Below are 15,140 nucleotides of genomic sequence, written 5' to 3'. Positions count from 1 at the left end.
AAGGCATCAACACAGACTGCTGAGTGAAAGTTCTTAGGAAGAGTGTTTCACAATGTCAGAGCCACTGCTTTAATGGCATCTTCTTTTGTTTTCAGTTTAGCGCAGTGTTTCTCAATTCCGGTCCTCGGGCCCCCCTGCCCTGCATGTTTTAGATATTTCCTGCTCCAATTCAAATGAGTGGCTCATTATCAAGCCACTGCAGAGCTTGATGACGAGCCGATCATTTGAATCAGCTGTGGTGGAGGAGGGAAACATCTAAAACATGCAGGGCAGGGGGGCCCGAGGATCGGAATTGAGAAACACTGGTTTAGCGCAAGGGACAACCCAACAGAACACCTAAGTGATCGACTGGTGACATAAGGATGGGGCAGATCCGAGATGTACACAGGTACCTGATAATGCAGGGCTCTATATGTGAGAACCAGGGGCCTCATTTATAAAACTTGCTTACGCACAAAACGGGGCTTGAAAGTTGCGTACGCAACTTCCTACGCAAAGGTTGTGATTTATAAAAATAAACTTAGCGTGAGAATGTGCGCACCGGTACGCCAACTTTGATGCTTGCGTACGAACATTTTGGAGACGGGGAAACTGGCGGTGCAGATGGTGAGGTGGTGAATTGAAGCCAGATTGATCTCATACATTTAATGTCATCACATATTAGACTTATAGACCCGCATAATCATAAACACCCAAGTGTGCAGTGTTATAGATGTGTTCCTTTAATGAGCCGTTAGGCTACTACTGTATGCACAATGTTCATATATCATACTTCCATCTTCAAATGATACAGAGCGGTGGATGGCACTGATGGATTAGTAGTAATTCTGACAAGGTGTGTAACAATCATTCAATTTGCTGAGTAAGCATATAAATAGTGCGGTGACACTCGTGCGTAATGCTGCACAATGGATGCGCTGGCACTGCTGGAAGATCACGCAAATGGTAGGATCAGGATGGAGAGAAATTTTAGGGACCACGGAGATTTGCTGGCCCATGATGATGACTGGCTAATAAGCCGATTTAGATTCCCTAGAGCGGTGCTGTTGGATCTATGTGCTGAACTGGGCCCAGTGTTAGATAGACCCACCCGCCGGAACCGCGCCATCCCGGTGCATATCCAGGTGCTGACCACTCTGGGGTTTCTGGCGACTGGCTCCTTTCAGTGGGAATTAGCCGACAGGTAAGTGTTTGATATGATTAATATTATATAATGTTACATTGTCTGTCTAAAGCCCCTTTTGGGTATGATATAATTCAGTTAAATTGTGTCCTTAGGTCTGGGATATTTGCAGCAATGTCCGGTTTCCCAAATATAATCGACGCAATTGACTGCACTCACATTGCTATAAGGGCTCAGAGTGAAAATGAATTTGCTTATGTGAATCGAAAAAATGTGCATTCACTCAATGTACAAATTATTTGTACCTCGGACATGATCTTGACGAATGTAGTGGCACGGTGGTCTGGGTCAGCACATGACTCATTCATCCTGACGCACAGTAGTGTAGGGATCTGTAATTTCTGCCACAGATCGCTCTGTGGCACTGGAACTATTCACTGCGGTGACGATGTGCCGCCACTCTTTTTTTTTTTTTTTTTATTGTATTCGTGACGCCACTACTGTGACCACCAAACAAAATATCCTTTCTAGCCTCCACCTCACCCACAAGCACCTCGATTTCAGTCTCCGTAAAATTTCTTTTTCTTTTCTCTGCCATGATCGAACGTAAAATGCCATTGATCAGCAGGCATATTTATATGCAAAGACATTCATGAGGTACTTTGCATTGACCATTCATGGTAAAATGAGGGTGTGTCAGAGGCGGGATGTGAGGTGAATCCACCTGCGCAATCTTCCAGGTGGAGTGTGATTTATAAAGGGAAAATTGCGTGCAGGTGTGAGTACGCACGTTTTATAAATCCGAATATTTTTTGGCGTATGCCATTTTCAGCTTTTGGGCACACGCACACTTTTAGTATGGATTCTACGCAATGTTTTATAAATGAGGCCCCAGAACCTTAAAATGAATACTGAACTTGACGGGAAGCCAGTGTAAAAAAAGATAAGATAGGCGGATGTGGTTAACAGCCTTGCAGAAATCTTCTGGGCCATGTGTAGACAGTCCAGAGACAACCTGCTGAGGCAGTTGAAAAGGGAGTTACTGTAGTCTAGCGAGGATAACATAAAAGCAGGAATGATCATCTCCAGCCTTTACATTTGTCAATAATATGCTTCCCTAAGGGAAGCAAATACAACACAAATAGAATACAAGCCAAGACAGACCCCTGAGGCACACCCCAGGAAAGTGCAGCAAATTCAGACATGGAGGGACGAGGCGACACAGAAAAACGGACACAGTAGGAGAACTAGTCCAACTGCCTGAACCTTTCAGTCAGGATGCTGGAATCTATAGTTTCAAAAGCTGTGGTAAGATCCAGCAGCACCAAAACAGAGCAGTCACCCACAACAGAAGACATCATTATGTTACTGAAGACCCTGAGAAGAGCTGTTTCAGTGGAATGTTTCTGATGAAAACATGATGAAAAACACATCTAAAATGTGTGCAGTTGAGTCAGCAGTGAGCTGTTTGGCAACAACTGTCTGTAATATTTCTGAGACAAACAGCAGCTTTGTGTGTGTGGGGGGGGGGGGCAGCGGCGGCGTGCATGTTTAAAATAGGCTGGGACCAATACACCCACCTCCATTTTTAAGCAATATTTAGGCTTGAGGAAGGTTTCACACTGCCCACTTGGTCAGTGCAGGGAATGGGTGAGAACCACGTCTTATGGCTGAGCTGGATGAGCAAAAAAGGGAGTAGACGAGGGGATGATGGAAGGCCTGACATGGACTACTCTTATAAGCCGAGAAAGAAAGTTACTGCAGTGTTTATTTGAAAAGACAGGCACATCAGGAGGAGCAGCAGTGACAGTGTTGATGGGGTCAAACAGAAATTTTGGGTTGTATTCATTGGAGGAAATTAAGTCACCATTCCACCACAACCTCCGCATGTAGATGTACGACATTTGTCCATCGTTACTGTCATTATCACCACGTGTGGGTAGTGTAGCTTTAAAGATTTGAGTATTTTTCACTGAATTTTGATTTCAGATGACAGATTAAACAATATAATAGTCTAAGAAAACATGCTGACTGACCTGCTCTCATCCTCTCTGCTTCTCTTAGGATGATACTTCTTAGACAGGCTCCTACAGACAGATAGATACAGAGAGAGAGACAGGTAGACTTCATCTGTATGTTGTGAATCAGAATACCAGAAACACTAATGGCATTGATGTTTTAATTTTAAATCAAACTCACAATTTCTCATGATGTTTCCTCCCAAATTAAATTCAATGAACGATTCAGTTTTTCAGTTAAATTTTATTTGTATAATACCAAGTCACAACAAAAGTTGTCTCATGACATTTTTCATATAGAACAGGTCAAGCCCATACTCTTTTAACGTCAAGAGACCCAGCGGTTTCAACAATTGTCCCACGAGTAAAAACTTGGCAATGGCAGCAAGGAAAAACCTCCTTTGAGCAGTCAGAAATCTCGAGCGGAACCAGGAGGGAGGGGGAGAGAGAGAGAGAGCAATGACAATAATAATAGTAACACCTATAACAATAATTTAAGTTCATTTATTTAGTTTAATTTAAGTTTAAGTATATGGTATGTGTATGATAGCATATGCATTTATCCATATATGACAAAATTTGACAAATATGTACACACATACACACACACACACATATATATATATATATATATAGTGCTTGACAAATTTATTGGACCACCTGCCATAAAAATGAGAAAACATCAATACAATCAATTTAGAAATCTTTCAAAAACTTGTTTATTGTTATTTATTTGTCAAATAACAAATTGAAACGACTAAATAGTCCTTTTTCACACATAATAACCAAAAAACTTCAGATTTTGTACTTTTCAACAGTCTCTTTTGTTATTGAGTTCCAAATAGTTTTAGTTTTAGTTTTTACACTAATGTGCCCTGGGTTACACAATCTGTTGTTCACAAATATCTCTATGCCCCCAGCTTTCCTCTTACCGCTCTCCTTTGCTCTCTCGTCTGCTGTCAGCAGACAAGACATAACATCCGAGTCCAGCGTGATCTTCATTTAACCAAGTTTCAGTGAAACACATGAGACTACACTCACAGTACTCCCTCTGCAGTCTGGTTAGTGCCTTTAGCTCTTTCATCTTACTTGGGAGAGATCTCACATTCCCCATAATAAGACACGGTGTGGATGGTTTGTGGATCTTTTCATCTCATGGCACTTCGCCACAGCTCTGCATCCCCTTCTCCTTCTCCTTATTTCCTTGGGCATCTCCAGTCTTTCGTGTATAAACAATGGAGCCATACTTCAATGGATCTCTGGATGTTGAGTTAAGTAATCCAGAAAAGAGTAAAAAGCAAATCACTAGTCTCACCAGTGTACATCCATACGTACACACGATCCACAGAGACTAGTGACGGAAGAAACACAAGAAAATACACTAAGACAAAGAAAAATGGCCAGAGCTGCTGTAACTAGCTGCCATTCGTGCGGTACCATATTATGTGGGGCATCCCCACATGATATTATCACTGTTAACATTATTACTGTCATTGATGTATATCTCTGTCTCTCTATTTGTCTCTCTCTGATGGCAGCCCACCCAGAGCCTACTTCTGGTCAAAGTTTCTTACATGACTTAAATTTGACACGTAGAGTTGAAGTAGAGGTGACATACAGGTAATGTAGAGGTGATGTAGACATTACACACAGGTGACATACAGGTGACATACAGGTGATGTTGGTACCTGATCTGTTTGGCGTAGCTCTGCTCAATGTCAGCTCTCTCTTTAATAAACTTGGTGTATCTCTCCAGGAAGTCAATTCCCCAACTGGTGTGTTTCTCCAAGTTATCAAACTGGTCCTGAAACACAAAACAAGACAAAAAACAGTCTGTAAAGGTTCAGTTCTGTCATCTCCACACAAGTCTACTGACACCACCACCCTGTATACTGACACCCTGTGTAAGATAAGTAAAGATATGGTAAGACATTATTGATCCCACACTGAGGAACTCAAGTTGTTACAGCCAGTAAGTATTACAAAAAGAAAAAGAAAAAAGAAAACAGTGGCACAGAAGAGTCAAGATATAAATGTAAAAAATGTACAGATTATAAAAATACTAAATGCCATAAAAATTCTACTGCCCATAAAAATACTATTGCCAATATTCTTATGAGAAAACTACTAATGGCATATGTTGTACTGCACTTGAGAAATACTGCTGCATAGAAAGGACACTGAATTTCACGCGTCTATGTGTACAATACTTACAGTTTATAAAAATACTGTTGCCAAAATGGATAATAAATAGTGCTATTGAACAGTTGAACTTAAAAAACTGCACAAGATGTAATGGTATTGCAAAAGATGAAACAGATAATGTGAGCATACAGTATATTAGCATTGATAATAGTAGTGCGGAGCAAAAGCAGGTTTATGATGTAGAATTAGGAAAAACAGCATCAACACAGAGCTACATCACATGACGCTGGAGTTAAACAGTCTGACAACTGTTGGGATGAAGGACCTGCAGTTGCATTCTTTCTTACACACTGGATGCCACAGTCTGTCTATTGACTGCTACATTTCAGTTTTCATACTCATGCCATGTTGTGATTTGATTGATGCAAACCACTTCAAGATACAATCATTATAGCAGGTAGAATTAATGCCAACAACAAACAAACAATTAAGGAATTGAGACAACTCTCAGATAAAGTTTGATAGTAATCCACCAATCAATGACACTTTGTCACAAAATTGTTTGGTTACATTGTCAAAGGTCCAGATGGTCCAATGCAGTTAAAATGTCAGTCAAGAACACTATAATAATCCATGGAAAGATGTTGAATCATTTGAAATTCACCGGCAGACGTGCTAATCTTGCAAAGCATGTATGTTTGTGCATTATATTGGTTTGAAATTGCCGCTGCACTTGCCCTTGATAGACATTTTAGGTTAATTGTACAGGACTAAATATGCTGACAGCATGGTGCTAGTTGGTCTAAATCTACGGTGGCCCTGAGGTGCAAATCACAACGGCAAATCAGAAAACACAATGGCAAAAGAGAAAACACAACGGCAAATCAGAAAACACAACCGCAAAAGAGAAAACACAACGGCAAATCACAAAACACAACGGCAAAAGAGAAAACACAACGGCAAATCACAAAACGCAACGGCAAAAGAGAAAACTCAACGGCAAATCACAAAACACAACGGCAAAAGAGAAAACACAACGGCAAATCACAAAACACAACGGCAAATCACAAAACACAACGACATTAACCAAAACGGAAAAGGTAGGTACCCTCGGGGGACAAGAATCGTCGCTGATTGGACGAAACAACTGGTCCATCCTTTGAACCGGAGAGACAACACCGACAGACAAGCGGCAATACAGAGGAACATGCTGCTATGTTTTGCCAAAATTGTGGCAAAGAGTTTGAAAAAAGTCCTAACTTCTGCAGTGAATGTGGGAAAAAGCTGCAGGAAGACGGTGGCGACGCTCACGCGCGACCTTCAAGTAAGTAAACGGATGTAACGTTTCCGGTTCAAAGGACGGACCAGTTCTTTCGTCCAGTCAGCGACGATTCTTGTCCACCGAGGGTGCCTACCTTTTCCGTTTTGGTTAATGTCGTTGTGTTTTCTCTTTTGCCGTTGTGTTTTGTGATTTGCCGTTGTGTTTTGTGATTTGCCGTTGTGTTTTCTCTTTTGCCGTTGTGTTTTGTGATTTGCCGTTGTGTTTTCTCTTTTGCCGTTGTGTTTTGCACTTCAGGGCCACCATATAATGCAGACAGGGGACACAGTTAATCAGTCCACATATTGTGAAGACAGTGCCCTTTTTATTAACAAAAGACTAAGGAGCTGATTATTGTCAGTCACCACAACATCTGCCATTATTTTACAGCTCTCTAAATTTGACAGCCAAGACAGAATAACGCTCGTAACTACACAAAGAATTGGATTCATACAGGTCTCATGGAAAGGGTTTTAATCTTAATATGTGTACATGGTTTGGGCACCTGGGGGCTAAGAACAAAAACAGACTGTCCAGAACTACAAACAAGGCCACCGATTGGGAAAGAGCAGAAACAAATGGGATTTACATTACTAATACCATTCATACTGGAACCATGTCTGTTATTGTTGTCTGTACTGTACTTTTTGACATACTTATTACTGTATGTTGTCTTATTTCCTATGAAATGTTTTAACCTACCCATGAAGCCATAGGCAAATTTCAACATTAAGACAATAAAGATTATTATTATTATTATTATTATTGTTATTATTATTATTATTATTATTATTATTATTATTATTACTTCTACAGAGTACTGATGGACTGTAAAACAGACTGCTGTATGTTCTTCAGCTTACTGACTGATGGTACTTTAGAGAGGTTCATCTTCTCCCACTTAGAGGCAGGAATTAAAATCTGCTCAGTCTGTGGTCTCGACTGTGAAGAGACAGACCATCGAGGCAAAGATGGAACTTTAGGCCTGGTTTGACTGCATCGAGTGCTTTTCAGGCTGCAGGGTAGTATTTCAACATAAATCATAATGAGATTTACATAGCTACATGTTACAAAATAAACAAATAAAATAATGTTGTCTACCATGTTGCACTCATTTCAGTTTGACTGACATTTCATTTTAAATCAATCAAAGTGACGTTGTGTGCAGAGTTTCCAGTTGGTGTCGGTCGATGTGTCCTGGAAGACTTCAATGTCAATGATTATGGACCATATTTTCCAATGTCTTTTGTGTTCAAGTGACGATTGCTGACAAGTTTTTCCAGTATTGATGGAGAGCGCTGCAGCTGGCAGCCATGAAACAGGTAGTGAAGCCACCAGACTCCATTAACAGAAACAGTAATTTTATCATTATAAAACACTGCATTCAAACTGACAGAAACACAATAAAACTCACCAAAACCTTCTTGGTTCACTGTTCAATAACTAGAGTGGCTGAAAAAAAACCCCTCAGAATTCAGCCAATCAGGAGAGGACTGTAATTATATAACGCTTCTCTAGTCCGATGAGCACTCAAAGCGCTTTTACAACACAAAATCTGCATGCACCCATTCACTCACACACACACACACACACACACACACACACATTCATACAATGGTAGCTAGACCACCTGCTCATTACGAGTGTTAACCATTCACACACCATTGACGCAGCATCATGAGCAATTTGGGGTTCCGTATCTTGCCCAAGGACACTTCAACACATAGACCAAAGCCGGGGATGGAACCACCAACCTTCTAATAAGTGGACGGCTGATCTACCACCTGAGCTACAGCCGCTCTATAGAGATTTAAATATGGAAGATTTTCCTGTTAAAAAAAAAAGTTATTACCACACAATGGAAACTCTGGGTTTGTGACTCCTGTCTGTCTTTAGTGCAGCTGCTGCTGCTTTTTTCCACAATTGTACATCAATTTTCACAGTTGATTGTATAGATTTTTTTACAATTTGAATGTAGAATAGTCATTGACAGCCCCCCTGCAAATACAACATTAAACCTGGCTTACAGCTAAACTCTGGAAGCTTTGTCAGGCCAAGGGGAAGGCCTACAGAAGTGGGGGCAAAGTCCTGTATGACCAGGCCAGAAACACTGACAAAAAAGAACAGAGTGGCAAAGAGGAGCTACACCGAGAAGCTGAAAACTGGTTTCCAGCCAATAACTCAGTTCAGTTTGGAGAAGCCTGAAGGAACTCATCTGCTTCAGGAAACCATTCCACCTGACACAGCTCACCTGCTCCAACTCAGACATCAAACAACCAACTGCACCCTCGGCCGGCAACCTGTCTGAGGAGCTGCTGATCCAAGTCCACACTGCAACCATCCGGTTTGTCCTCATCTATCATTGTCTGGTTTGGATCGAACAGACCACAACCGACAGTCAAGACTGCACAGAAGATCACTGGTGCCAAACTGTCCTCCATTCAGGACTAATATACCTCCAGAGTCAGGAAGCATCACTGCAGAAACCTCATGTACTGGAAGCAACCTGTTCCAACTTCTCCCCTCTGGGAGGCGCTATAGAGCTCTGTATGCCACAATGACCATGAGTGTGATGAACAGTCAGAAACCCTCTGACCAAACATCCACTGACGTCGACTATCTATCATTTTACTGTTTAAAATGCACCATATTCAACACGTCCATATCATCATGAACCATCACTGTCAATACAAATGCTGAGTGGAATGCATGCATACAGGTGTACATGTACATGTTGTACATCATCATCCACTCCTGAAAGTACTCCAGCCCTTGAGCCATCCAACATTCATTCAGAAACATTTGATTTATGTGGAGACACTCTAAGTTTTCGCTCACGTTGCCTTTTCTCCGTGTATTTCTCACCTTTCTGTCTGAGGGTTTAATGATCTGTCTTTATTCTGACCTCTTTGTTCAGCTGTTTGGCTTCTTGCTTTAAATTCTTCTGTGTGTAACACCACAGTCACATTTCCTGTATGCGACCACAGACTCGCTCCAAATAGCTCATTTATTAATAATTAATAATCAAACTTAGGTTAGGGTTGAGGGGGGTCTCTCTCAGGGTCGCGCGCTGCAGCAGCATCATGGAGGACGCAGAGCGCGAGCCGCTGTCGTCACTCACCGTGTTGCTATGGCAGAGCAGACAGAAGCACGAGGGCCTCTCTCTCTCTCTCTCTCTCTCTCTCTCTCTCGCTCACACACACACACACACACACCGCAAGCCGCCCGGCTCGTTACCGGCAGGTTACCAGATAAGCGGTCGCAGCTGATGGCATCCAGGTTTCAGGGTACAGTCGCGGCTGCTGTACAGGTGTGATCAGGTATACGTACCCACAGCTCAGTGCCCCAGTTGCAGCTCATGGTGACCGGTCCGCTTCTTGCGCTCCGCTGCGGCTGCTCGCTCCTCCGATCCGACAATCACCGCGAGCTGCTACTGCCCGCCGCGCGCATCCTTACCGACACACAGGCTGCGTGTCTGTCTCACCGTGTTTCTGTCTGTCTGCTCCTGTCTCTCTGTTTGTCTGTTTCTGTCTGCAGCAGCACGAGAGCAGAGGACGCGGTCACGCGCGGCGCGTCTCCCTGGAGGACCCTTTGTCATCAGTGAGGAGATGCTGAGATTTTGTATGTGTGTGTGTGTGTGTGTGTGTGTGTGTGTGTGTACTGAGCATGCTCAGTTGCAGCCCCGCCCTGCTGCCACACACACACACACACACACACACACACACACTCATTACAACAATAAAATGTTCCGGTTGTGTCAGTGCTGACAGAATAATAATTATGGAAAAAAAATCAACGATAAAGTCATTAAACAAGAAATACTTATTTTAAACCTACATGTAACAACACCAATAATAATCATAATAATAACAATAAACATCATCATCGTCGTCATCACCCAGAGTTGACAGAAGCAGCTGCGATGCTGTCAGTTTTCCAGCAGACAGCGCTCTTCACTTATTCTTTTTTATTCTCCATCGCTGTCATCTGTTTTTCCATCACAACCACCAACAAATTATTATTTATCATTATTACAAAGATGATGAACATTCTGACGGAGAATTTAACACATTCATTCAGTCAGAAATGAAAGATGAGTTTAGTATTTTCCTTTTTGCCTTATTGGGACTCTTTTGGAGAATTAGTCACAGGTTTGCAGGCTAATATCTTTAGGTTTAAATGATCCTGAGCTGAATCACCACTAAAATACCAACAACACATTCAACATTCATCCACACCACCTGCCTGTCCAGGTAACACAAACCAGTCCACATACATCCACACACAGACTCGTCCTCAGCCAGGTAACAACCCCCCCACCCTCCCTCCACTTCCACATCCCTCACCTGTGGAGTAGACCTCAAGCCCTGCAGGACCCCCAAACTAAAACAGCTGACATTTTGAAATATCACTTCCAACATTAATTGATTTTTCATTCTTCCCTCACTATCACCTGTCTATCAAATATAAACATATACGGTACGAAACAGAGGAACTTTCTCATCCAGCGTTTCTCATTTTGTTTTTAGCATTTTCCACATTGCAGGCTGAAACTGAAGACATTGAGACAATGAGAGACCACATGTGGACTTATGTCAAAAACATGTAAAAAAAAAAAAGTTTTATATTTCAGACTCTTCACAGTCGTCATGTTAATGCAGCACCACTCTCCGCTGTCATTCTCTCAGCAGCTTCATCACGTCCTCACCTGGACTGATTTTCAGTTAACAGGTAAGGCTCATTAAAAGCTCTTTGATGGATTTCCGGGAGGAGGAAACTGGGACAGAAAGCTGTTCATTCAGCCATGTGTTTATTGTTGAAGTCACAGGGTTGTGGTTGTTGTTGTTGGTGGTGGTGGTGTTGGTGTTGTTGTTGTTGTTGTTGTTTGTGGTGGTGTTCTCGTTCTTGTTGTTGGTGTTGTTGATGGTATTCTCGTTGTTGGTGGTGTTCTTGGTGTTGTTCTTGTTGGTGATGGTGTTCTTGTTGTTGTGGTTGTTGGTGGTGGTGATGATGGTGTTGTTGTTGTTGGTGTTGTTGTTGTTGTTGTTAGTGGGGGTGCTCTTGGTGGTGGTGGTGTTCTTGTTGTTGGTGGTGTTGTGTTGCTGTTGGTGGGGGTGTTCTTATTGTTGTTGTTGGTGGTGGGGGGGTGTTCTTATTGCTGTTGTTGGTGTTGTTGTTGGTGTTGTTGTGTTGTTCTTGTTGGTGGTGGTGGTAGTGATGATGGTGTTGTTGGTGTTGTTGTTGTTGTTGTTGTTGTTGGTGGTGGTGGTCTTGTTGTTGTTGGTGATGGTGTTGTTGTTGTTGGTGGTGGTGCTCTTGTTGTTGTTGGTGGTGGTGCTCTTGTTGTTGTTGTTGGTGGTGTTCTTATTGATGTTGGTGGTGTTGTTGGTGGTGGTGGTGTTCTTGAATCCGTACAGCACTGAGCACAGAGACTTTATTCCAGATTAGTGTCAGGTATCACATGTTGGAAAATGTAATCCATCTTGCTGAAAGTTGTCCGATACAGAATAACCAGTTAGACATTCATTACTTTTATGTATAATACTTGACTTGTAATGAGGCAGGCTTTGGACCCAAGTGCAGAACCACCACAACTCAGATAGTTTATATCAACTTTAATCTCAGACTTGGCAGGTACAGATATGCAGCAGCACAGTGAATAAAACACAGACAGAATTAACACATTCTGTTTATGTAGAAGTTCCCTTTAACGTAATAAACACGTAAGCTTTACATTGAAATTGATCCAGCATGATAGAAAAACTGCATATAATGTGATCCTTTAACTTTTGTAATTAGTAGATTTATGTTGCGTTACATGCTTCCTGTATAGTATTTGAACATAAATCATAATGAGATTTAAATCCCTACACGTTACTAATAAACAAATAAAATAATGTCGTCTACCACGTTGCACTCTTAAATCAATCAAAGTGATGTGTGCAGAGTTTTCAGTTGGTGTCGGTCCACGTGTCCTGGAAGACTTCAATGTCAATAATTATGGACCATATTTTCCAATGTCTTTTGTGTTTAAGTGACGATTGCTGACAAGTTTTTCCAATATTGATGAAGAGCGCTGCAGCTGGCAGCCATGAAACAGACAGTGAAGCCACCAGACTCCATTCACAGAAACAGTAATTTTATCATTATAAAACACACTGCATTCAAACTGACAGAAACAAAATAAAACTCATCAAAACCTTCTTAGTTCATCTTTCACTGTTCACCAACTCTAGAGTGGCTGAAAAAAAAAAAATCAGAATTCAGCCACTGTAATTAAGTTAGATTTATGTGTAATTGAAATACTTAAAGTAAATGTTTTCATCATTATTACCATTAAATCAAAAATTAACATGATTCTAATTCACTAAACCTTGCCTCCAACACAGCAAATAAACTACATTTATTTCATTTTCCGGTATCACTAGAGGAGGCAGAGGTATAGCTAAACACCTGACACACCGAGCAAGCTAAATGCTAAGCTAACATACAGCACCCACCCAGAACAGCCTCTAAACAACTAGTGAGCAATGAGAGGTAGATGTCCGGCAGGTAATTAGCCACTCTGTTTAGTATGGTTTACACAAACGTCTGATATTAGTCAGGATCAGGACCAGGTCCACATACGGGTCTAGGTCTAGGTCCAGGTCGAGGACCAGGATCAGTCCTGCTCTGATGACTTTTCCCTCAGAGAAAGTGACAGTAAATATCAGACAGTAAATGTCTGCAGAGTGTCTGTGCACTTTTTCTTTCAGATCAGGAGCTGAAATGTCAGCAAGTCCTTCAGTCTGAAGGTCGCTCAACGTCTTTTATTAAATATCACAGAGTGAATCCGTCCATTTAAAGGTTCTTTGCTGTCAGCGCTGACTCTGCACTTCATGAATGCTGCTCTGTCACTCTGTGTGTGTGTGTGTGTTCCGGCTGTGAGTCCATCCGTCTCATGTTATACATACATGTATTTGTGTACATAGAAATCTATACATTCCGCTTGTGTTACTATTCTGAGTTTCTTCATTGCTGAAAACAGTGTGAACATCACAGGAGTATTTATTTCATTTGAATCTAACCTCTCAGTGTTTTGATCCTGTTATTTAAACCAAAGTTTACATGGTTAATGTTTTCACGTAATCTAAGTTCATATAATATGATGTAAATATTAACACACAGGTTTCACAGCCTCAAGGCTGTGCAACCAAGACTTTCATTTAAAATTTGAAAATCTCATTTTCCAATCACACGCAAGCAGATCATCTGACCGTTGAATGTCGAAGGTCATCAGCCTGCATTAATCACACTCGTCATAACAATAATACTAAAGTGTGATATTTCATTTGTATGATAATTTAAGTTCCTGATGGAGGAGAATGTCTGTACGCTTCCCTCTGACTGCAGCTGCAGATCAATAATTGATGAAGGTTAATGATTAGTGTTGGAGGGTCTCTGGAGTTTGCGATGAGCTGCAGGAAACGGACTTCATCATCGTCTCTGATGGTCTGTTATTAATAAACTGACCGGGTGAACAGCGATTCTTCAATATTTTATTATGAAAGCTTTCTGGAAAAGTTCAGCTGCTGTTTGAAGAAAATATTTTCTACTGAAGTTTCAGTGGAGTTCTGAACTTTAACCGTCAAAACACTGGAAATCACTTGTGAGCTGATTAATCGATGACTGATCAGATTTGTTCAGCTGCAGTGTTTGAACACTGGTTAGTAAAAATGAGAAAGTGTGATGGAATATCTGTTTTCTTTGACAAGTCAAAGAAAAGACAAGTCAAAGCCAGAACACGCCTGATGATGTAATGTACATCTATAGAGATTTATTTTTTATTCTACGTCCTTTTCTTCTTCACCTTTCTGTGCCTCTTTCTATATTTTGCTGGCTGCAACCATTTAACTTCTCCAATGTGGGATTAATCAAGTGTTTTCTTATCTTAACAAAGAATTCACATTCACCAGGTGAGTTCTTCACTTAAAAGCAGGGATAAAAAAAAAAAATCATGAAAAATAAGATGGAGAATAAAATCCTCCAGATAAGGACATTAAAAATAATTCTCCATAGCAACAGCAGCTGAGGCTCATGGGTACTGTAGTATTAGGAATAACATTGAATTAAATCACTTAAACAAGTGTTCAGAACCGAAACCTGTACTTGTTGTCCTCACACTCAACTTCACAACTGAGTTTGAGTAATTTATTACATTTGATCCGTTTTTACCTGCAGAGTAATCAGACTACTGATACAACCACTACTACTAATACTAATATTATCAATATTACTAGCTCCACTGACAAGTACACAGGGCTCCAAGTATCGCACTACTACTACTATTATTATTATTATTATTATTATTATTATTATTAACCATAACAACAGTAACAATTATAACAATAATAATAGTAATACTAGCAAAAGGCAGGTACACTGGTTGCGTTTCTGTGATGATAATCAAATATATTTACAGCAGCACTGCTGTTTGAATTAACTTTATTGCCATAATTCTTACCATCAAAATGACACACACTCACACAAACTGTAA

At 41.0% G+C, this 15,140-nt stretch overlaps 1 protein-coding gene across 2 annotated transcripts in view; it reads right to left on the bottom strand.

Annotated features, from left to right (window-relative positions):
* Positions 1 to 10,206, bottom strand: part of LOC143320498 (formin-binding protein 1-like) — a 29,751-nt gene extending 19,545 nt beyond the window's left edge. For both annotated transcript variants that reach the window (XM_076730202.1, XM_076730203.1), the window contains exons 1-3: positions 9,935 to 10,206; positions 4,830 to 4,945; positions 3,160 to 3,210 (exon numbers count right to left, since the gene is read on the bottom strand). In XM_076730202.1, coding sequence (XP_076586317.1) covers positions 3,160 to 3,210; positions 4,830 to 4,945; positions 9,935 to 9,964 — 197 coding nt within the window. In that variant the 5' untranslated portion in view covers positions 9,965 to 10,206. The remainder of the gene's footprint in view (positions 1 to 3,159; positions 3,211 to 4,829; positions 4,946 to 9,934) is intronic.
* Positions 10,207 to 15,140: the final 4,934 nt, after the last annotated feature.

The sequence above is a fragment of the Chaetodon auriga genome, chromosome 5 (assembly GCF_051107435.1).
Source record: "Chaetodon auriga isolate fChaAug3 chromosome 5, fChaAug3.hap1, whole genome shotgun sequence".
Taxonomy (NCBI): Eukaryota; Metazoa; Chordata; class Actinopteri; order Chaetodontiformes; family Chaetodontidae; genus Chaetodon; species Chaetodon auriga.
The sequence above is the reverse complement of the archived record's forward strand: the minus strand, read 5'-3'. Positions and strand labels throughout refer to the sequence as shown.